The 25,606-nt window shown below is 41.1% G+C and overlaps 1 protein-coding gene across 1 annotated transcript in view; it reads left to right on the forward strand.

Moving 5' to 3' along the window:
• The window catches only part of LOC105391614 (histone-lysine N-methyltransferase ash1), a 52,366-nt gene that overhangs the window by 1,023 nt on the left and 25,737 nt on the right, over positions 1–25,606 (forward strand). Inside the window, exon 4 of the mRNA XM_048628658.1 lies at positions 951–1,493. Coding sequence (XP_048484615.1) covers positions 951–1,493 — 543 coding nt within the window. The remainder of the gene's footprint in view (positions 1–950; positions 1,494–25,606) is intronic.

Below are 25,606 nucleotides of genomic sequence, written 5' to 3' on the forward strand. Positions count from 1 at the left end.
AAATGCATATTATGTCCTGTAGTGGTTGAAAAAGATCTTAACGTCAGGAACTATCAAGTTGTTTGGGACTGAACTGTGCCTGACTGGGAAGTCCTTTCATAACCATATAAGTAATTTCTGTTACTTGGATACTTTGGATACTAAATTCAAAGTCCATGTCTATGGTTTGTGAACAACTCCAGCTATCAAATAAAACACTTCCTGTCTGTACTGTTATTATACCATGCTGTCAGAGTAACTCCCAAGTCAGTGTTGTTCTATGATCAGTGGATGTTCTACCTTAACACTTGGAATGCCAACAGCATAGCATTGCTATAATACAGGCTTCCCATACATTTTCAGTAGGCCATATCTGAAAATCAGGCACTGATACTGCAATATGCCAAGTTGAGTGCCATTTTCATTACAACAGGGCGTACTACATAATAGGGGATTATAATTTTATTTGATTGTTTGAACAGTATATAGAAATTAAGCTAAATAACTGTAAAAAGAAATAAAGGTTTTATCTATCTATCTATGGTTGACTAGACATGATGCAGTGGATAGCTCCAAACTATAAGCAATATTGTCTGTTATCACTATGTTGCTTGTGAAGTTACCAACTCACAGCAGATTGTATTGCCACTGATGCAGTTAAATCAAATTTAAGTTAAGATTGGCAAACTAGGTAACAAAGATATTTTTTTAATGCTAATGAAGCTCAAAAATTACATTTTCTTATTATCAGTTTATTTTAATTGCTTATATTATCTACATAATTATACATTCAAGTCTCAAATGGTCCATCCACAGTCAATTGACCTATAAACTGTTAGCCCTTTGAATATTTTGTTTACTAACTTCATACAAATTTGCGAGCAAAACATTTTATGAACTGCTACATCCTAACATAATACATACATACATTGATACCCTTTTAATTCGAAGTATGTTTTCTTTATTTACAGAACAGTAGCAGCAGTGACTCTTCAGGCAGTGACTGGGAGTGCTCCGGGAACAAGCCGAGCGCAGCGCACAAGCCCCACTTCTCCGTCACATCATGTGATACCGGACTGAAACTCAAAATCGCAGCCATACCGAGAAAAGCACCAACCAACCAAAAGTCTCCTAAAGCTGTAAAAAAGAAAAATGATTCTGAGAATCCCGAAAAACCGGCCAAGGAGAAACCTGGAGGGAAAAAGAAGGCACAGCTGACGGACTCAAGCTCTAGTTCGGAGTCTTGCAGTAAATGTTCATCGGACTCCTCGAGTGACGATGACGTGCCACTGAAGACTGTCTCTAAAGGCTTGATGTCTAAGTCTGTGCAGAAAAATGCTAAATCCAAGAAGAGTGACAGTGAGGAGGAGCGGCGGTGCGGTGACAAGGACAGCGCACCGAAAGTGAACTCTAAAGACAAGCAAAGTGCAACAAAGACGACTGTGAAAAAAACAAAAGATGAGCCGCCACCAGAGACTACAGTGAAGAGAGGCAGAGGGAGGCCCAGAACTAAGGTTAGTTATTTTTGCATGTTTTATTATACTATCGGAAAAATTATTCCTGATTTTGAAACAATATCCTGTCCTCAACTTGGCGTATCAGTGTGAGTAACATGAGGGCAGGCTTCGAAGGTAGGCTACTGGCTGATTTACCGGTAGTAAAATGGTGATATGTCGTCTATTCTATTCTCAATTGGGGTTAAGCACCTGCAACTGGAGTTCTAGAGGAACCTTGTGCTTGTCCCAAAGGCCTACATTATTTATTTTTTCATCTGGCGGCGCTAGTTAGTCCTCGAAACAACCTAAAAATAATTAGAAAATATAAATACTTGCTTAGAATAACCTTACACACGGAAAGTCGCGGTGTACTCCAAAGGAATAATAGTCTAGCGCCTTCTTAGATAATTCTTAGTTTTTTACATAGTAGGTATTAGCAAAGAACACATAAATAAGTATATTAGTTTTGCAACCCTCCATAGTACCTAATCTACACCTAGTATACAGTATGCCTATATAGGCCAATTGGCTACGCTTCTATGAAACTGGGTGCCAACCAATTTAGATCGAAAATAAAAATTATAATTATACCTATTCATTCTACTGTCCAATCATCATAATTATGTTTAATTTTACAATAATCGTATACTTAATTTTACAATAATTGTTTAATGAAAAGATTAGTATGAAAATTTCTTATTTCATTGAGATCCCTTTCCTTTTCCCTAATAAGGAATACAATAAGTTATGTCCGAAAAAATCAGGCTGAACATTCTTATCGTAGTATAAAGCTTTTTAACCCTCATTACGTATTTCAGCTCCCATAGCGCTAAGTTTAGATTATAAAATGAAAACATGAAGCATCTTAGATGGTTGAAGATGCATGGTTTACAGTTACTGTAGTGAGGGTCCTTGCCACTATAATGTTGAAAAACATACAATACGGAAGTTAAAGATTCAAACATTAATTCAGAATTCATTACAAATTAATTAAGTTAATAACAGACTAATAAATTCGTCTACATAACCATACCTATTCATTCTTATTTGCCGGTGATTCACCCGCAAAAAAATAAGTGGCTCATATTAGTGGCCTACAGTGAATATCTTTATTATTTGAGTAGCTATATTTATTTAACTTGTCGCCACTGCTAATAGTAGCAACTGGTTTTGGAGGGGAGCGTACACACACGGCACTAAAGTGTCTTTGTCGTCTTAATCTAATCCAGTTTCTTTTGTAAAAAAAGGTAACTTATAATTCGTGTTTACCGCACACCCTTTTAAGCATGAAAGGGATATGTAGTTGGGCAATAACTCCCTACTTTATTAATTGTATCAAAATGAGCAGATGTATCATGTGAGCTTATGCGGCTCACTAGTTGCCTTGAATTATTTATACATTTATCATCACTATCGTTTATAATGCAACATTTGCTTTTGATATGTTTTTGCACATCCAACAGTGCCACATATTTGTGGTAAACAGTGAATAATAATATATTTATTATAAGTATTGATTAAAGACTGTCACAAAATTAAATATGCTACATATTGTATTGCACGTAGTGCCCTGTATAACATCATAATTATATTTAGTAGTTTTACCTAAGCGGTTCCCGAAAAAAGTCTTGCAACGAAATACTTTGTGAAATATTTGTGCTATTTAAAAACACTTAATACACAAATATACATATCTATTTACCAGATGAGTGAAAAGTAATGGCTAGTATGTTGTCAACAACTTGTCGCATGCCATTTCGAATAGGAAAGTGTTCGTGCATGTCGCAATTCTTCAGAGTTATTTCAGCTATCAGCCTGATTGATTCATGTGCTAGACGCGTCTCTATACCGTTCAGACGATAAGAGAAAGCTATTGAGTACTGTGCTAATATATGTAAAACAGAAACCCAGTTTGTGAAATGGTTAGTGGGTTTGCTAATTAAGTACTAATCTGAAAATATTCCTTAGATATGTGGCCGGTACTGGTTGTATGAAAGGAAGGCCGAGATCAGACTGCTGTGGCGTCCAGAAGTGGACGATTACGGGCTGATGATGACTATATCCAAACATCATATGCAAATGTGACATACTAGACCTGATTTTCCAACAACATTGCTAATGTTAGGTAGGTTTAGGATACCTAGCTGTATGGCTGAGGAAAGTGTTGTGGTGCTTAGTTCTGTGTATGCTAATCATGATGACGATACTAAATAAACGTGGTGTAATACATAATTATAACAGCTAACATGTGTTATCGCTTATCGGTCATGTTGATAGCATATTTGTTTTATCAAATATCGCCTCTACCTTGCATAACGGATTATGGATAATTAAGTTAATTAGGAATTGAATCTAATAGGTGATTGTGTACTCGATAAGCCAATTGAAGTACATAAATAAGATCGTGCTTCAAGTACAACTCTAACGTTTCACGAATATAAAACAATGCACATAATGTGTCCCCCGCTATAAAATCGTACATAAAGCCTCAACGCAGGGTGTTAAAGATAGAGCATAATTCAGTAAAGCTTAGGTGAGACGTAGCTAGCACACCACCGTGCCCTAGTTTTGCTATTTTTGCATCGAGTTGTTTATATTGCATCAACATGTAGCGCTGGGGGCACACTAGCTTACGAAAGGCGAAGTTTCGAAGAACTTCTGTGCTGACCACGGCGCTATTTATTTGTAATAAACATACCGATAGTATGAGAGGTCTCGTTCCTTAGTTTTTTGCGAACTAGAGTAGCCCTAGTCGAGGGCGGGAACGTAGAACACGGCTCGTATTCATTAGCCGTGTTTACCTGCTTCATCACCGCATTTACATATCACTTTAAACTAATCGATGTGAACAAGCGGAACTACTTGCACTTTGGATGTTTACGTGCTGTCGAGCAATGTTTGAATATGATTGGATCATTGGTGTTATGAGATTGCTAGCTAGCTTATCCTATGTAGCAGATCTAGATCTTTATTTAGATTGAAAATACCGAAGGATATAGAATATAGATAGCGCAGTGTTATAATTTTGACTTGTTAATCGGAGGGGGTGTGTTTGGCCACTTAAAGCGATTTTTGTTTTGTTTGAGAGGTAATGGGGAGTGATCTGTTATATTTCAGACGTTCAAAAGATACGCGCGCAATGCCGTTCGCACAGAAATTTTTAACTTCCTTAAAGGCAATCTCAGACGTAATTAAAAAAAAACAGTAACTACGTCTAGCGCCAGCACAAACCCCCCATACTAGGCCTAGGTACAGCCGCAGCCGGGGTGTAAAAACAATGCATGCAAGTGAGGGGTGGGCTCGCGTGCGCCGCACATCCGGCGGCTTGCGCTTTCCCGGGGGCGCGAGGAAAGCGCGGTCGTCACCCGCTGAGGAATTAAACATTTTTCACGTAAACTGGTTTGATAGCCGCGGAGTGGGGGCCGCGCGCTCGCCACTATACTGAGCTAGCGCGAGCGCCGCGCGCACGTCTGTGAGACTCGGGTGAACCGCGCCGGCCGGCTTCCCGCCATAACAATAATTAGTGCAGTGTTGTTGTGATTGTGATTACCAGTGCTGTGTGCTGGCTTTTATGGCCAAGTGTAACCTGTGCTTGATAGGAGACGCGGCCGGCGAGCACTGCCGGTGTTGTCAAGTTCTCAAAGTTTGTATCCGATGGTGCCTGGGCATTTAGACATCTTTATTTATTTCTTGTCATTTTTGTCCTAAATGTTTTTTTAAATGTCGTTTTAATCATCCCATTCATTTGTTTTGTTTACACTGAAAAGCGCAAACTTGTTGGCTGCAATCATAAATTTATTTCATCTTAATAGCACTTAAAAGCCGAGAGCGTAGGGGAGCGGGGGGCTAGTTGTAACAGGGGCAAGTAGTAACAAGCGTTTTTTAGCTACATAATAGAAGAATATTGATTTGATTTTCAATCCAATGTACTACTTAATACGCAATGTATCATCTAAGTGCGGTCAGCATCCCGCCGGATGGCACAGGAAGCCGTGTTGTGCATGCGCTCCGAAAAAGCAAGGTAACGGACTTTTTTTTGTTTATATGAAATTGACTAGCATAAAATTCATATTGTTTAGCAGTTTTTGTTTAATAAAAATACATTCAGAATTTGTTTAGTTTCATTATAATTAATTTTAATTTTATAATAATTAAGCGGTTTATTTTTAAGAAATGTTATTTTAAATAACTATCCTATGGGGTATGTTGTAACAGTTTTACGGGGCTAGTTGTAACATGTAACCTCTTATGTATTTATTAGTTATGAAATTTTGCGGACGTACTTAAATTTTTTCTTTTAGTATTTTGAATACTTTTTGTTTAACTTCGTTAATTCTATTTCAGAATGAGACACTACAAAAGAAAATCTACATGTGCTAGCCAAAGTCAATGTTTACGAATTGGCCTCGGCTGAAGTCTTAGAAAATAGAATCAGTGTACGAAAAGCCGCAAAAACTTTTAATTTATGTCATGTATATAGATATGTTACGTTATATGGATATTTGAAAAAGAAAAAGAGTAACATATCTTTATCATTCGGCTATGTAAAACCCAGATTGGTTTTCATGAGGAAGAAGAAGCTAAAATATCTGAGTACTTGCTTACTTGCTCTGGCATTTACTTTGGATTGCTTGATTACTTGAACATTTTAAACCTGTTAAGTGTCTGAAGGTTTTTTATGTCAAATAAATCTTTATAAAATGAAAAACTGTTTTACAATTCCTAATGTTACAATTTGCCCCCAGCTCGTTACAACTAGCCCCAATCACGGGGTAAGTTGTAACACACGCCACTTTTTTTTCAAAAACGTTTTTACAAAAAGTCTTGACAGTTTTGATTAAAATTTTCTTTGAAATTTATACATGAATAGTTGTTAATTGGAATAATATTGCTAGATTTCCTGAATACTGAACAAGTAAGTTTTTATAGCCAAGGAACCAAAAATTGTTACAACTAGCCCCCCGCTCCCCTACTTAATTAATTCGTGATCATGTCACCGCATTACAATCGTGTCACTAATTTCATGCAAAACAAACACTTGTGGAAGATAAGCGGTGCGGGGTGTCGCGGGCGGGGCGAGGGGCGCGGGGGGCGTGTTGCCGAATTTGTGTTATCAGCGGCGGCCCAAGGTCGCGCTATCACCGGCTCCGGCAGATTCGTTCCGTGATTGCGCGCATCGCTGCCAATTAATCATTTCACTGCATTCTGCTCACTGGACCGTGCCAATGTTATTTTATTATTAAATAGTGTTGTAGCTAGGGGAAAATGCATGCCGCATTGCGCTCCAAGTGGTACAACGCTGAGCAAATCAATTAACTCCCGATGAATCAATTTAAATCCGCACGCTGTTAGAGAGATCAAAAGCTCCTATATCAAAGCGAATTAAATATTTACAAACATTCAAATTAACATCCTCCCAAACAGTTTCAACACTTCAGCGAAAGCAATTTGTCACAAGATGTCTAAATCCCGGGTGTCATCAGTGGTGACGTCCCCACGGCGTCCCACTAATAAATGAATGTGTGTTATTAGCGGAGATAAATTTCGCGTACCGAGTGCGAGATGTGGATCGCGAGATTCGCGACCCAGTTGCGTGTGATTGAGGATAAAACAATATAAATAGCCCGTCAATGCCATTGGACGTTCGCGGGCAGACCGCGTCGGTTGTGCACTTGTAGTTGTGGCCTAGTGTTGTGGACCAGCAGTGTTGGATAGTTGGCCAGTGTTGGCTAGTGGTGCGGATAGTTGGGCCAGTGTTGGCTAGTGGTGCGGATAGTTGGGCCAGTGTTGGCTAGTGGTGCGGATAGTTGGGCCAGTGTTGGCTAGTTGGGCGGCTGCTGGTGGCATGTTGGCATGATGCGGCACGCAGCCAGCGCGCCGGCGCCGTGGACCGCGCCCGGCGAGGTCTGGGAGTACGTGAGCCAGCTCGTCAGCTCCTACCATGACCAGCATGACTGTCAGGTACGGAACTACTACAGCCTTGGGGCTTTAGGTCTAATTAGATTTAGCTTTCGTTTCTCCTTAGGACATCACTATGGCACAGAGATGATGACAATGTTTTTGCCTGTTATGTGTTACTTTATATCAAAGCACCAATTCAATATTAAATCCCCCGACATTAATGAATTGTCAGCAATAGACGCAAACGGCATTGTTTATCATCATGATGGTCCGCTAAATGCAGATAATGACGTCAATTATTAGGACTTATCTAATGAATGATCGGCGCAGTGTCACCTGCACCAGACAGCCGCAGCCGCAACCTTTAATTCGTGTGTTTCATTCCAAGATGCAGCCACATCTAAAGGTCACGATAGTCTCAAGCTTGTCTCCACGTCCACCTTACATTTCGCCTCAATAGCTGGACATGCACCGAAAACATTCCGTCCATTACTCGAATCAAATCCATCGGACACGCCGGAGATAGAGCTAATAATAGTTCATTAGACTATCGTGGAAATCAATCTAACACAAAAAAAACTAGTGGTACAAAGCGCGTGTAATGGTCGGTAGCCGGTGTTCGTTGAACCTATTTGCTCGGACGGCAATAACTCCGCCACGTAACAGCCGAATCGCGATGGTTTGTTTGTCCGTGAAATCGCAATCGAAGGCCTCTTAGCCCGATGATGCGTGAACCCATCGCTTATTAATAAACCATTAAACACATCGCATAGGTCGCGTGTATGTGTGTCAAATCAAATCGTCTTCGACAGCGCTTCATGTGGTTTCATGCTTATCGATCTCACGTAGGACCTACCACCGACACAATAGTCTTCGATGTACCCAACACATTTATGGAATGTCGACTGAGATCATGAATAACAACCGTGTCGAAGAAAAATACAGGTAGCGTTTAGAAATGGATTCGCAAGTTACGCACAACTTTCTCTCGTCGTAAAAGTGACAGTCGATATTTACATAGATAACTAAACATATTGTTAACACACTCGTATTAAATGGCCATTACATACCAGCTCACATTGTAAGATCACGACGTGATACGTAGCCGGATAAAGCGCGATACACGTTGATGATAAAAAAAGATAAAATGGATAATTTTATGGCTGTAGACCAGTTTGTTTTGCTAGTAAATTATTAATTTAGCGTCTCAATTTGGAGTCATTGATCGGTCCGAGGTTACGAATATTAATTTAATGCTGCCAAGAAGATGTTCTGTTTTAGTCGTTAATAATTTTTATTTATAAATACATTTGAAGGCTACCTTTTTTGTTGTCCGTCCATCGTATATTTAGTGATTTAACTGGGAGTTTGTGTGATGGGTAGTGCGGTAGGTTGCGTCATTATTTATTAATCTGCCGAGAGTCCAGTCGTGATAGACGCTCCTGATTGATGTCCCTGGGCAGGTTGTCCCACGCGCCTTTAATAGCTTACAAACGTGTTTCAATAACGTTTTTTTTCTAACTTTAAAGCCACATCAAAGGTGCTGCTGTATGACATTATGTATGAAAAACTATAGAACAACGCGGAGTCGGGAAAAACGATACAAGTAGCACTAATTTTTTTCACAACCTTGTGTCAATGTTGCAAAGTGTTTGCAGATGCGCAGTTAATCTTTATTATTATTGTTTTCCTCATGTAGCCGTCTGTTAGATGAATAGTATATTTTCTGCATGTTAATAATGGCCGCTGTATCACACAATGCAATCAAACTAATGATGACCGATTGCGCAACGCACCGATGATGCCTCTGTGTTGGAACCGGCGGCGGCGGCTAGCTACCTGTCTTGTTATGCAATTTTAATGCGGGATACATAATTTGTTGTTACTTGTTATCTACTAATGTCTATTTAATCATAACACGACGATACATAATATGTTTAATAGTCACTTTGCATCGATTGATCATAAAACTATGCTCATCAAACTCGCCCATTGCTAATATTGCCTAAGTTCTAGCACTGAATGGGTACTTATTTAAACTCTGATTGGCACATGTTTTAATGCAAGCTATAAATTGCATGGAATGGTACCTTTAGTCGTAAGTTTTACATAATGTAAAACGTTGTCAAACATAAACATGCAATATTAAATTGACGGAAAATGTCGTGTACAGACTGAGTAGTTACCGAATAGTCGTATATTTATATGCCTACGAACGAATACGGTACACGGCTGTTATGTAATCTCGCGAACGTTGCAGCGTGCGTGCAGTATTTGACGAGTGGTGAATTTGCAGACGCTTTATGACGGCGATGGCGCGGCGATGTTAATTCAAACCGGTTGGACACCTCGCGGCGCAACATTTCGTTTCGGCGACATCCGCAAAAAGCAACAGGAATGTGCAATGTGCACTTGGACACGACCGCCGAGCCCGCGGCGCTGCGGCCCCGCTCAGCACGAGCTGGCCTAGTCCCGGACTCACTCACCTATCCGCGCTGACGTGACGTGAAGCGTGAAAGGAATCCAGAGGGGCTAATTCGTTAATGTATTCAACCGCGCTCCCTCAATTCGTTTTATAATAATTGTTGCATGTCTCATATTACGCGTTACGCTTTAGTACAGACAGACCACTGCAGTTAAATATTGTATGTTTTAATATCTCAAGTCGGATTCAGCTGAATATGCCCCTCGCTAATTTAATGTTCGTCTTCAATGCAATCACGGCTGCGAACCTGCTTTTTATTTCTGCATGGAAGGAACGCCGCCGATGCGAGCGCTTCATCGTTCATTGCATAATTTACTTATTCAGTGTACACATGCTCAGCTTTTGCATTCTCAATTTCTCACACAGAAAGGGTCGTAAAACGAGTTCCCGTTTCATTGATTATTAATTTTAATTCCTTGCCGCATTTGGAAGCACTTGCAGCAATTAATATGGTTAAACATTATTTACCATAAACAGGTTCGAATGATTTTGATTGCTGGTGAGTAATCGGAATGTGCGAGTGTGTGTGAGTGCGTATGTGCGTGCGCAGTGGGATACATAGCGCGAGAGGTGCGCCGGCGCAATGAGCGGGCACGCGGGATGAAGCCGGTCCAACGGCCATCTTAGCGTCGTTTAATAAAGCCCTGCGACAACTGCGCACCGGCGCAGGGCTGTCGCAATTAACGCCATCCAACAATATTTACATTGGCTTCTTTGCTCGCAGCATCCACATATTCCGGTTCGCTAGCTACTGCCATTATTACCCTCCATACCCGAGCGCGTGAACCTATAAAACCTATAATCGCCGAGAATAACCCTATTGGAATCTGAATCATATTCTTATAACTCCGCCAATAAATGGACTGTAGTTGGTGAATGATCGGTTGTAAAGTTTTATTGTCGATCGCAGCGGCTGCTGAGACGGCGGCGGCTTCAGGCCAGCCCTAGCTCCCGATCGGGTGATGCAAAACGAGACCTGGGAATAAATCGTTTACATGCTTGTCGGCGTAAACTGGTCCCGCTGCCCGCTCGGCGCAACCGGCAGAGATGTACGAACAATTGCTCAATAATAAATAGTAGTCGCGATGCGCGAGCCGATCTTTCGCTAAATTAGGCCTCAGCGCCTCAACTTATGGCTCGTTACAACTCTGTTGCGGTTCAGTCATTACTTATATCTCATTTTCTTGTGTTTCTTTGTGAATGCAAAATGCCATATCAATAGTAGTTGAGTTTAGTGTGCGTTGGCGCGCCGAGTGGCCGCGCGTTATCTGTTGTGGAGTTATTACGGGCCGGTATCTCGGATCGCATCGCTCGATTGTTTCCATCCCGCGCTACCATCCGTAATTGACCACTGTTTACTTCTACGAGGAGGTCTTATTTTACACGATCCGACGCTTTTTACAATCACCTAAGGGAATTTTACTTTCAAATACTTTCTTCGTTTTGTACATTTGCATTCTTGCGCTATTGTGAGCCTGATGATTTAGGGGAGATTGGCCTTCTGATATTGTTTGGATCAGTTTTTTTTTGAAAGTTAAGGGTGTACTTATTATGTTATGTGTAGAACTTGATCTTTTTGTGTTAGCTGCAACAGCAAGTGGAGTTAAAAAACAATTCATCCAATGGAAACCAGTTTTATAGCTGCAATATCGAAATTAATCCTGTCATAGAATTTCACCATGGGATTATCTGTAAACTACATAGACCTACTTGATGCTTTCCAAAACAACAATCCTCAGTAGGCAACTATTAAGTATGTTCTACATGTTGTCAATTTATTTAAACTCATAATCTACAACGCAGTGCGTAATGACAATGAGTTCCACTTCATTAACTCTTTTGTTATTCTTCACATCTCTATGGCGGCCTTGACGCAGCTAACAAGACGTATTATGTTCACACGCTTCACATCCACGGCTTCGTGGCGGATTTTTATGACGTTTATTAACTATTTACAAGGCTAGCTTGTGTTTACCGAAAGATGAACACCAAACATTTGTGAGGACTTTGAAGATTATTGTATATTGTGAGATTAGTGATATTTATGTACATTGTTTAGAGAATTTACAGCTATAACACAATATGGAAATCTACTCAATAACTACAAGCCAATTTCAAGTTCGCACACGTAGTTGTATATAAATTTTAAAATAAAACAATATTTACACAAAACTTTTTTGAATAATTTAATTGATATCGACTACATATGCGAAAACATTAGTACTTATCTTGGCCAGCCCACACGACTAAACCTGCAATTGGCCAGCAATAAACAATAATCGCTACAGCATCACCAATTACGCACAGCGAACCAAAAAGGTTGGTCCGCAGTTTGCAACTCGGAGTGTATAGCGGTGATTGCGATCGGCGACATCTAGTCAGCGCAGCGTACGGACAGATAGACATCTCGCGCCCACGCACAGGCCCGCTGGCGATCACTCCTGGAGGGTTGCTCTACTTACGAACAAACTAGAGCAAGTTTAATACAACGAGTTACAGTCGTGGGCTCTTGGAAACTTAATTTTTCGTCATACAGAGTGACCCCTCCGAGACGTACTTACCCTTTCATGCATCATTAGCCGGTTAACTTACACTATCGCTGACTGGAGAGATTAACATGACCGTCTTCTAAAAGTTTCATGGTAATTGCACCAGATAGAGGTTGGTTTGTCGTGTTGGTGCATGATGTTGCCGATTGTGTCTGCCATTCTAATGGTATTCTGATGCTCCTATAAGTTTGGCATATCAGTTGAACTGAACCCATGTTGATCCATAATTATCCAAAACATAGCTATATTAGAAGACTGTATGCATGTTCACGAGCAAAATTATCTCACATTGACAGCACTCCAGGGGTCAACCCACACAGTTTTCCTGCTACGCATCTTCTACGACGGTCTAGAAACGGTAACATCCGTTGATTAATAACAACACTCAATAAACGATGGAGTGGAGCTGGCCTGTTGATGTAGTATTAGCATAGCTGGTATATGCATACTACTATAGGTGAATGTGTGTGGTGAGTGCGCGTTATCTGGCGCGTTCATCTGACTTGTTAGCGTCGTATCACCTTGTCCGCGACCGATGCAGTATCGAGATGAGCTCACCTCATTGTTTCATTACGTTTATGTGCTCAAGTGCATGCGTTATACTCGGCTACCAGACTAGATAATGGCTATTGATGAATGATAACTTTGTTACATGATTGATACGATTGTCTCGGATTAAATTAGGTATATATGAGCAGCTTTTTAAAAGACCTCCTGTGGGATAAAAAGTAACGTTTTTGCAATATTACATTAGATTGATTTTTGATGAATTGGACGTGTATAAGGGATTGTTAAATTTTCGTTTTGTTCATTATGGCTTGACGCCAACTTTATACCAGATTATGAAAATATGACCTGTCTCTAGATTCTTCAGCACTCGCTGATAACCTGCTTTAGGTCGCGGGTTTGATTCTCATGCAGCACCGGCCGCACATATCTCTTCTGAAGCATTAAGAAAGGAATGAGGAACATCACTCAATAATGGAGAGTGGAGTGTGTCGGCGGCTCACATGGCGAGGCGGCCTTGGTCTCGCGCGGTGCAATTACCGCGAGCAGCGGGCGGAACCGCCACGCCGGCCAGCGTCGAACCCGGGACCGTCTGACCAGCGCCTACTCACGTGCGTGGGAACCCAGCAACAGTCCCCAACAATCCTCTATGGCTAACTTAATTTCATAGAAACTCGAAACACTACAAACGCTCGCAAGGCAAGACTGAAACTTTTCTATAGCCTTTTTCAGCCATTTCAGCAATAGAAGGTCTCGGAACTTTAACGAACTTTCCAAGTTATTGAAATTAAACGGTAGTGGGAAGCTAAGAAGTAGAAGCCCCATTGTTTATTGAAATGAAAAAGGTCGATAAAGGTGTTTGTGGCTCGGAGGGAGCGTGTAATTTGTGAGGAGCGGTGTCGGTGTTGCGGCAGGCCTGGCGCTGGAACATGTTCCTAGCTGCAGTTTACGACCGCGCGCCTCCGCCGCCTGCGCTACTATTGTTCTAATGGTCTCCGCACAGCATTCATACTAACACCCGTCTCGTTACTCTCGCAGGGTCACGCGCTCAACTTGATCCCGCCGATTCACAGCGCTGTGCTGTTATGGGAATTCTCCGGCTATTATTTGCATCCGTTTTGTATTTGACGAGATTTATCGATGCGCCGCGGAATATCGACGAGCATACTCCACGTGTGTCGAGTTCGGCACCTGTCCCGGATCGTGGGGAAGTCGTGAGGGCCCGCGAGTGTGCGGCATTCTGTCGCCGCCGTGTCGTCGCCCGCGATCGTGCCGCCGCTATCGCAGTCAATTAATCTGCACTTCCCCGTGACTTTTGACGAGGTCCTGATTCGTTGTCGCGGTGACGAGCCCCGGCCATATTTTACACATGATTAGAGCGGCGGGCGGCGCGCTGTATGGGTAAGCAAATTGCACCGCCGCGGCGCGCAGTCACGATCTCAACCTCGCGGGAACCCGGGATTTTCTACAGAATTCCAACGTAAATGTTAAGCCGATATTAATGGCAGTATCGCAGCAGATATGGTACTCCAGTTCGTGATACGACTGCTAACCGCCGTCGTGGTTCCCTCAACTGCACAGCTTTTTGCAAATTATGCTACTAGCTATTTTCACAGCTAGTTACGGCACACATTTTCCCCTTACAGATGGAAGATTTGCACAACTTGTCTAGCACAAATTACTATATTGATAGACATTTGCATAAACATAAAGTTTATAGCCTTTGAAGCCTTGTAATAAATAACCAATTTATATTTTAATGATATCCCGTCAAAAATCTTAAATTAAATTAAGTAATTTTATTAATACAGTCTCCTCTAACTCGGCGATATTTAATAATAATGGAATTTATAATGAAAGTGGCATTATATGTGAACGGGAATTAACTCAGCTATCGTCCACTTTTATTACTTGGATAATAATAAACAACCTTCTTACCTGCAGTTGGACACGAACGCATAGCAAACACGCCTGCATTCAGTAGGCATGAATATTAAATTGTTGGGGTATTGTTAGTAGCGTAGTTTCCCTTCAGTTCGCACCCTAAAAGTATAAGGCTTAATTAAGTAAGGTTGGGATCGGTAGATAGTGATCGCGAGTATGGTAATGGCACCTCTAATACTGAGTCACGGTCAGGCGCCCGCTCTCCTTTGTGCGAGGATGGACGGCGACGGTGGGCCCACTGGACTGGAACGCATCCAACCCCGCGCCCACCGGCCACCACCAGCCAAATCACAACCACTGATCAACTGTCATTAGCACAATCAATTAATAAGCCATGCCAATGTTTAATGGTAATTGAATGCGATTAAACGTGGTGTTAAAATGAGCCGTAAAACTTCGATTACGGCCCGATGCTGCTGCGGAATTAATGAACGTTCGCCGGCGTTGTTGTAACACGGAAGTGAGCCGCTCAACCCTTTGGAGCCGGGATTCGCGTGATGGCTACTAAGTACCTATGTACTAAGTGATTGAGCGCTACACCGGAGTGATATTGGGCTCCCGGGGCAATATTACAGCCGGGGAGGAGCAGACGTCGTCCGACTTTATTGCGTCTCGTTATGGCTCCTCGTAAATATCGCTATTGCTTCTATTACCCGCCGCAGGTTTTCCACGGCTCGTAGTAGCCCGATAGTGGTATTTAAGGTATGATTGCACGATATCTTGCTTAACAATGTAACTGTGCTGTACTTAAGTTTAATGCTCACCAGCAGCAGTTAAGTAATGCTTATTATTTCGTTCCCCTTTATTTTACGACTACCTATTCGCGGATGATTAAATCAGATTAAATCATCTCTGTAATCCAGCAACATATAGGTATGCTTTCTTGTATATTTTTTGAGCTTCCGTTAACGCGAGTCTTTATCATAATGAATCCCGGTGTGGGTGCCATCAGGGGTGGATGGGTGCAAGGTGCGTCGTGCCGCGCCGGAGTCACGCAGGGCGCGTCTCGCACCCGTCTGTTTACACACAGTTGACCCCGTTTCCCGGCGACATGGGAACATCGCTTGTTGATGTAATTACCTCGCAATGATCATCATTTCACGACCATTGTTGCCCCATTTCTGCAAATTGCACGTCTCTATCTATTTGCGTAACCTTCCTTTCCTGTATGACGCTGGCGTAGGGTCACCTGTTCATTGTTGTGGATCGTCTGCTACGTGATTTCTTCAATGTCAGAATAAACGCATACGAAATGTATCACCGTGATTTAAATAACCTCCATCTGTCTGGACTACTTGATTCAGTCATCCTGTTGCAACAATGTCTTGTTCTTTTTCCATTTAATTAAATATGGATGAAATGTGTGAGATTGGGGTCATGATTTGTTTTCGTCGTCACATCAGAACGGCAGTTGCAGGAAACTAAGATCATATCAGCATTCCTCCAGATTTTAGCACACCTTGAACATGTTTTATATTTTCGGTATTCCGAGAACGGTCGTTAAATACAAATAGGTATGAAATAATATGTTATTTTAGTACAAATACAATCTTGTTGTAAATTAGCGAATTGCTGATTCATCTGATACATACATCTACAATGTACAAGTTGTTATTAAGACTTGTGCGTTTGCTAATGCTAAGGCACACTTCACAATTAATTTCACATTGCAGCTCGCAGCGGTCACTCGGTCAATGATGAGCCACTTTGTTGTTCCACCTCTTGCATTCGTTTGATTGCCGTCTCTGACATTGATATCTTTATAAAGGCATATCAATTCTGCAGCATTAATGAAGCCATGATTTGATATTTTACGCCTCGCTCTGGGACTGAACTTAAAAGGCATTATGTTTGTTATGGTATCTTCCACTTGAGATGTCAATCTCTGTCACAAAATGCTGATGCTACATTAGTCGTTAATTCAATAAGACATGATTGACTTACAAGTCTTACAACTGTGGAATCTTTAAGATTTATTTTATGGTATTTTTTTTATTTGATTTTTACGATTTGTGTTGTGGATGTGAGTATTTGCGATATAGCGTGCGCGTGCGCGTGGCTGCGTCCACCGGCATCAATCTTGCGGTCGCCGTCCATCGTGTTACCCTCACTTGACACCTCGCGTGGCGTGTTAGCAGTTTGCTTATGATTTCCAACATTATCTATACACGGCGGAACATCATTGAAAGATTTATCGTCGGCTTTCATAATTAACGTCTCACCTTTAGTGTATTCTTCACATCTCTCTTTTGTTTGTTAATTTTCCAAACAAATATTGACTCATGTGTGTTGTTATTTTTGGATTTTGTTCCGACTTTATCTTTTTAATTTAGGTTAAAGCGGTATCATGATTCAATTAAGCAAATCACTTAAACTCCTTAGCGGCTAATAATGATGTCATCGTCGTGCCCCATCTGGATTTGGCGATTCAAGAGAACGTCCTTCAAAAGTTTAGGCTGAACGCAAGTGTAGCCACATGTGACGACAACCGATCGTCTCACACTCCTTCACTTGTTAATCGCCATATTATTACTACAATTTGTCAGTTTTGACGTTGGTAATAATATCCAGTAATTAATCGACTGGTTTCTATTCCACAACTAGGTTATTCATTTCCATGGCATCATCATTAATGTCTGCCATTGTTTGTTTAAACGGAGCAGCAACTTTTACGATTTTAACGTTTGTAGAGAAACAGATCGCAGTAAAACAGGAACTCGCGTCTCGGCGAATTTAAATATCGCGAGGTTGGTTTTTAATGTCAGATGGAGATTGTAAATCATTGGCTTCGCAATCCGTTGAAAGCTATAAACTGTTGGTCATTCTAACATCTAGTAAAGGTCAAACAATGTAAAGTATTAGTTATGTACAGACCAAATAATTTATGCAGCCTTTTAATATGGTGACTCTCGAAGATGACACAGGCTGTTTAAGTGTTTACCCTCTCCTGTATAATAAAGGCATTAGTTTAAGAGTGTATTTATGTACTGTGTAAATTGTGTACTTTATTCACTTTAGCTCACAGGTTTTGGTTAAAACATTTAAATTGAAATGTGCGGGAGTGGCCTGTATGCGGTATAAGACGGAGGCAAATTACACGTATTTGCTCAGCGGTGTGCGGCGTGCTCGGCACTCTTTCCATTTCACACGTCTGCAACACAAACAAATACGACGTCAATCGAAAACTTTTATATGCTATAATTTGTACTTACAGGAGATGTGGCTAGGCCTGTATCACTTTACATTCTTTTCAACTTGTATAACAAGTCTTGTTTTGACACTGTTTAATCAGCTGTGAAACATAGGTGTCCTCGTATGACAAGATACCTCAAATTATCATAGTGAAGTGTGGGTTCAATCATATGTACAAATAAGAAGGTAAGTAGGTAATACAGTTGTCAGCAAAGCTTAGTTTAATTTCATGAAACGTATTCTTAATCGGTAAAACGATGAAGTTGTTGATGAATCAGTGGTATTATGAGCGGAGTCTTGAGGGGATCAACAGCAGACAATGGAAACGCGCTCGCCGGGACACGCCTGGTAGTTAGTCCTTTGTGTCCTTGCAAAAAGCGTGTATGCTTTTTTTTTGGGTCCGCCTCGGTGCACTTTGTTGACGTGATATTTATTTGCATATACCCTTGACGGATGCCTTGTCAAACATGCCAGCATTGTTCATCACTTGATGATCATAATTTAAAACATTTTATTGTTGCCATGTGGTCGCGTAAAAACTTTAAAACATGACGATGAAACTTTAACAATTTGGACAACACATTTTCAAATGTAAAGCAATCATAGACGTACTTAAAAAAATGTACCATTAGACAATGAGGTTCGAAGTTCGCGTATCCGAAAATATTGCGGGGTGATTGACCTTCTGTAGACGAGCGTTAGTCAATAGTTTTTTGTTGATTTATGTTCTTCACAAAAACTACTTTAAATAGTCGCTCGAGCATTGAGCCGGCGCTCGCGCACACTTGGTTCATATTCAATAGCTGTGCGAATATCACACTAGCATCTAGAACACATTATTTATTCAAATAGTCAAGAATAGATTTTGACAGTATATTCTGTATTATTAATGAGCGCAAATATGTTTTTGTCTGAATAATATTGGCATAATAATGCCAATGGGCTCGCGAGTATTGCAGGTGTTTTGCGAGACTTGTTGTGTTTCATTATTGTTCAGACATTCATGTACAGTTCTCGTTTCGCTGTGAAGTGCCGGTAGCGATCGAATAGTCTGCATATTTGGAATGCTGCGGGATACGCGAGAGCGTTGTTATCGTTAGTATAATTGTTTCATTATGCAGCGGCTATATTGAATAACATTACCGATGACCAGTACAACTTGTCCGACTGACTCACTCCTTAAAAGATTCCCATCAGATACGAATGGAAATATTTAATTTATAGCGATAACCGCCGATATGTATCATGAATATAAATGAGTTGTGGACAAAAACGAGATGTGGCTAAGGAGAAATAATAAGAGGCGGCAATCGGCTAGCGTCGTGCAGCGGCGGCGGCGGTGCGGGCGTCCTTGAGGGGAGAAATCCTTGATGAGTGCAATCAACCGCCAGCAGCCACCGGATAGACACCGTCGCAGGGCTGCTATAATTACTACCTCCGAGCCTCCATACATCTGTTTAAATACTTCGCCTATTATTCAGGTGTCGATTAATTGCCCTTTTTTACAAACCGGCCGACGGATTAGCATTTTTTTCGGACTCGTTCCGTGAACATCTCTTGTTTTTGTTTTGTTCAAGGATGTCTAAGTCACTTTGGCTAGTCTAAGTGGATCACTATTGAAATGTTTATATGTTTTATTTAAATAAAAAAACGAGCAAGGTTGAATAGTTAAATCAAGTGCCATTATAATTCTCGAATGATGGATTTAGGTGAATCTTTAATGTGATGTTCTTCAATTAAGTATTTCTACTGTAGTGTTTGTTGTTTGTTAGATGCAACCCTACAGATAGAGCTGAGGTGCTAGTAGCTAGTGTGGCTGCAAAAAACCGACACTAGACAGATAAATAAAAATGGAGAACACAATGCGCGCGAAACGCCTATTAGCGCGCTGATGGCGCGATACCGCCGCGATATCGAGTTCTGTCCTTACGTGTCCATATTAGTAACTGGGTGCGATTTAGACGCCGATACGTTCAACACTAATCCCTTCTCCGAACCTTACGTTTTGTTTTAAAGTCTCAACTCGCGCACCGGGGTGATTCTCCAAAAACCGCTCAAAAAGCATAATTTCTTTGGCGCATTTTTTTTTTAATTTTGTTTGAATATTATACCCCACATATTGTAGAGGCTTTAGACCTCTTTAGTTATCTCTTATTGGCCCTGAAATCTATCGAGCCGATTCAAAGTTACAGCGATTTTTAACAATTTTGGGCCAATGAAATTAGATTGGCACCAATGAAATTAGAAAACACACCAAAGAAATTATAAAAGGTCCTAAAGAAGTTAGTTTTAAGAACATAGAAATTAGAAATTATTATAAAGAAATTAGTTTTATACGTAGATTGCAAATAATACACAACAAAACTAAAAATCACGCATATCTTTATTTGTTTTTAACATAATTACCTGATCACGTAAGGGTGCAAGGGTTCTAAACATCCGAATGAATCAATTGCCAACCTCACCTGCCCGTGGTGCACTCTGCTAAATAACAGACGAGGCTCTGGCGACCGGATGATGGCGGTATAACCATCCAAAAATAGCTACACTAAATCCCATAGGCTGATGGGCAGCACCGTCACCGGTATAAAAAAGTGTAAAGAGGACGAGGACACGATGACCCTGGAGTCCGGCCACATTTTCTACCATCAGGAGGGCGACCAACTGTCCCAAGGTGGCGTAGGATTCCTCGTCAACAAGACCCTTGTCAACAACGTAGTGGAGATCAGCAGTGTGTCAAATCGGGTAGCTTACCTAGTACTTAAACTAACCGAGAGGTATTCCTTGAAGGTCTGAAGGTCGTACAGGTATATGCACCAACCTCGGCACACTCTGACACAGAATTCGAAGCAGTGTACGAGGATATCTATAGGGCTATCACGTGTACTGCTAGGACCCAATACACCGTTGTGATGGGAGACTTCAACGCCAAAGTGGGAGTACAAGAATGCGACTAATCGAGGGTAGGACATCATGGCTTTGGTAGCAGAAACCAGAGAGGGCAAATGCTTGTAGACTTCCTTGAAACGGAGGGGCTTTCTTTCTGACGAATTCTTTCTTTGAGAATCGGCCCCAGAGGAAGTGGACATGGACAGGACGAAAAACGAAAAAGACTTCATTATGACTGACAAGCGGCACATATTCAAAGATGTCCCAGTGAACAATAGGTTTAAAACTGGGAGTGATCACCGACTTCTCCGAGACACTCTGAATATCAACGTCAAGCGGGAGAGGAGACGTCTGGTGAAGTCGACCCTTCGTCCCACACTGCACCAAATTGGAGCTGGCAACACCAGCTTCTAGAGAGAACTACAGTTCTTCAGAAGGGTGACCAAACCCTTCTGAAGAACTATAGACCGATCTCGCTTTTAAGCCATGTATACAAGCTGTTCTCAAGGGTTATCACGAATGGTCTTGCCCAAAAGTTAGACGAGTTTCAGCACCCGGAGCAGGCTGGGTTTCAAAAAGGCTTTAGTACAATAGACCACATCCACACAGCAAGGTAGATTATACAGAAGACCGAAGAGTATAATCAGCCTCTGTATCTAGCCTTTGTGGACTATGAAAAAGCCTTCGACTACATCGAGACCTAAGCAGTTTTGGACTCCTTGCAGAGATGCCAAATCGACTGGCGCTATATCGAGGTGTTGAGGTATCTGTACAATGCCGCTACTTAGACTGACCACAAGACCACTATCCAACTGCAACGTGGAGTGAGACAGGGGGATGTGATATCTCCGAAACTGTTCACCAATGCATTGGAAGATATCTTTAAGACGTTGGACTTGAAAGGACATGGCATATGTATAAATGGCGAGTACATGTCACCTCCGCTTCGCGGACGACATCGTTATTATGGCAGAATCTCTGCAGGAAGTTAGCTGGATGCTAAGTGGCCTAAATGCTGCTTCCCGACGTGTAGGCCTCGGTATGAACTTGGACAAGACGAAAGTCATGTACAATGCTCTGATGAAACCGGAGCCGGTCGTCGTTGGTGAGGCAACAATCGAAGTTGTTCATGAATATGTCTACCTCGGGCAGACTATTCGGCTAGCCCTTTCGAACCTGAGATTTTTTTTCCATCATAATGTTTAAAAAAATGCATAATATCGCCTTTTATGCCTAGAAGGGCTAGGGAAAAATAGTAAAAAAAATCATGCATTTTCCGTTTTCCTGGAAAAGCCATAGCACGTTCGTGCTATCTGGGTTTCAATACCACTAACACACATTTGTGCATTACCATATTTTACTTAGGATACCTATTTAACTGACTGAAATAAAAAAACAGAAAATATGTATTTAATCCTTTCTTAACTCAATAAAAGCAACAATATTATAAAAACCTTAAAAAAACTTAGCTTTTTGACTATTTTTTTAATTCTAATAATGATATACTATTGACTTCCAAAACATAAATATGTAACATATTTAAGACGTGAAATATGAAAGCGAAGTGCATATTATATACTAAAAATAAATCATTATTAGCTTAAATCTTAAGTTTCAGCATATATCGAAAATAATAATAATAATGATAATCATAAAGGAGCAGAGCAGCTTCTGGCCAGCTGTTGGGCATTAGGGACTCCACCTACCAGATTCCAGGGAGAACCCCTGTTCCTCATCTCTGGCTTACATTTATTGGTTGTCCAGAACACTGAAGAGGAACAGGATCTCCCACCCCTTGCTTGGCTGGCTTGAGTGGTGTTTCGCTAGAGCAGAAATGCTCAAAGAAGGATGTGTTACCCAGTAAGGTATTATAGAGGTCTTGACCCATAACTCGGATTATTCTGAGAGCTGTGGAATCCCTCTCCATCCTTAGTACCTCATGTCATGTTGCCCCCTTGCTGCTACGTCACTGTAATGTGCTAGCACCTGTTTTGGGGGGGTGGGGGTTCATTGGCTGTGTGTGCAAGTCACCCCCTGCCTTTTTATCCATGTGCGAAATATATAGATCAGACAGGAGCCATAGTCCTTCCATAGTCCCAGTTACCCAGTCCATTTGGCACCCATTCCATAACCCTTTATTTATTTTCTCCATATCTTAGAATAGTCCTGCACCAACTGGGGAGTTTCTTTGGGTTTACTTCTATAGTCTAAGCAGGGAATATCGTCGGTTGGTGTCACATTTCATATAGATTAATTTTGTCAAAGGGGTCCCTACATAATAATTTGGCCCATAAGCGCCTTCCAAATGTTTGGGACCCCATGGAACTGGTTCATGGAACGAAAAGTACAATTATTATGACAAAAACTACCTCATGCAATTTTGTGCATTTGTACATTTTGAACCTGAACCGCACATTTGTGCGTTTCAGTTTTGTCGGACAAAAATTATCACAGAATCATTGTGTTGTGCAAACTTTACTATGCTAACAACAAAGATAAGACTGTAATATTACAATGTAGCATGAAATATGTGAAGAAAATTAGCTAAAACAGCAAAATTACATTAATTTCTAAACACGCTCGCTGTCAGGTTCAAGGAACGCCGCCAATTTCTTCGCCTGTCACAGGCCAACTGACTTCAAATATCAACCACTATTTTTTTAGGCAGTTACAACGATACGCACAAACGATGCGTTTCGGTTCCACGCGGTGAAATAAGTTTAACGCTAAAGTAGAATTTCTAAGAAATCGAGCGCACATTCGTATCATTCAGGTTCGAAAGGGCTAGGCAGAAGCAACTTGGACAAGGAGGCTGCAAGGCGCATCCGACTGGGTTGGGCTGCATTCGGGAAACTTCGTCACATATTCTCCTCGTCCATTCCTCAGAGCCTGAAGACAAAAGTCTTAAAACAGTGCGTCCTGCTAGTGATGACGTATGGTGCTGAGACGTGGACACTGACGGTAGGACTGGTCCACCGATTTAAAGTAGCTCAGCGTGCTATGGCTCTCCATAAAAACCCCAAGCATAAATCTCTAGTTGTGCTTGGGGTTTCTCTGATGGATCGTATCAGAAATGAGGTTATCCGTCAGAGGACTAAGGTTACCAACATAGCTGTCAAAATATGCAACCAGAAATGGCAGTGGGCTGGTCATATCTGCCGAAGAACCGATAACCGTTGGGGTAGACGAGTTCTCGAGTGGAGACCACGAACAGCCGACCTTAGGCGGGTAGCCGGTAGTGGATGGATGAGGAAGGCCGAGAACCGAGTTGTGGCACTCCTTGGGAGAGGCCTATGTCCAGTGGATGATTATTGGCTGATGATGATGATGAGAGAATTAACCATAATATACATTGAATGCATAAAGTTAGCGTAATTAATGGTGTTTCATACTCAATACTAATTTATTTGTATCAAAACTAATTTCGTTGGCGCAGTATGCCAAAGAAATCCAAAGAAATTATTGCCAACGAAATTAGAAATCATCACTTAAATTTTTTTTTAACAGAAAGCTGATGTACAATTGGAACCTCTTATTGACACGTGCATACTGTTTGAATAGATATACGTGGACAAAAATATGTATGCAACCAAAACAAATAATAGCATGAAAGTAACAATCGAAGAAATTAGGCACTCACCTGACCAAAACACGTTATGGCGTAAAAAAAAAAAATTTTCGTCATACTCCGTAAACTTACGCTCTTCTGCTCCTGATCAAAGATAGTGGGGGACTGAACGGTGAGGGACGCATGGTGATTATATCCGGTGATCGTTTAAACGCATAGTAGGAAGACGGTATCGTTACGCCAAAGAAGTTAGTTTTTTTTCTCGGACAAAATTGAATGCGTTATATTTTTGAAAACTAAACCTAAGAGTGAATAGAAACCTAATTTACAGTTACCATAAGTATCTGTTATAATCATAACATATAAATCATAAGCTTATTTTACGTTTAAAAGTGAGTTTTTCTTGACCTGAAAATAAAATCAAGTGAAGGACGCGCCAAAGAACTTATGATATTGAGTTTAAAAAAATCATTGTCGCTTTCTTTATAAATTTATGCATTTTATTACTAATGTATAAAAACGGTCACAAGATACATTATTCAAAAAAAAATACATCCTGGTATAAAACTATCAATTTCATGTATTTTATGGCTTGGACATACCTAAATCGCGTCATTTGAGAATCACCCACGTCGGCTATTTATAAGCCCCACAACGAATGACGAATTAATGCCAATTTAATGCAACCTCCAAGAAATCTCCCGATCTTTTCCGGTATGCAGTTTATCTTCCTACTTATATGTCAAGCAATTCGAATCGGGCACGTAAACATATCGAATTTAAAATTCAGCCGCGACATATATTGAATTTAAGTCGAGCCCGAGCCTGTCAACTTAATCGAATATAAATCCACTTAATAATCGTTACCAATTACGTGAGCGTTTGGCCTCGCCGTACCCACCGAGCCCTTACATGCATAAAGGCTTCGCTAGAGTTTCGCTCAAGGGATAAGGATCTTTTTGCAACTGTTGGTAAGGGATAAATTGTGGTCCGATTGGCAGGTTAATAGTTCTGTTTGCATCACGTGCGGGACTGTGGCCGTCGTCCCGCCGAGGAATGCCGACGTTATGAAACTATCTGACAAACTGCGAATATT

This window comes from Plutella xylostella, chromosome 21 (assembly GCF_932276165.1).
Source record: "Plutella xylostella chromosome 21, ilPluXylo3.1, whole genome shotgun sequence".
NCBI classification, from domain to species: domain Eukaryota; kingdom Metazoa; phylum Arthropoda; class Insecta; order Lepidoptera; family Plutellidae; genus Plutella; species Plutella xylostella.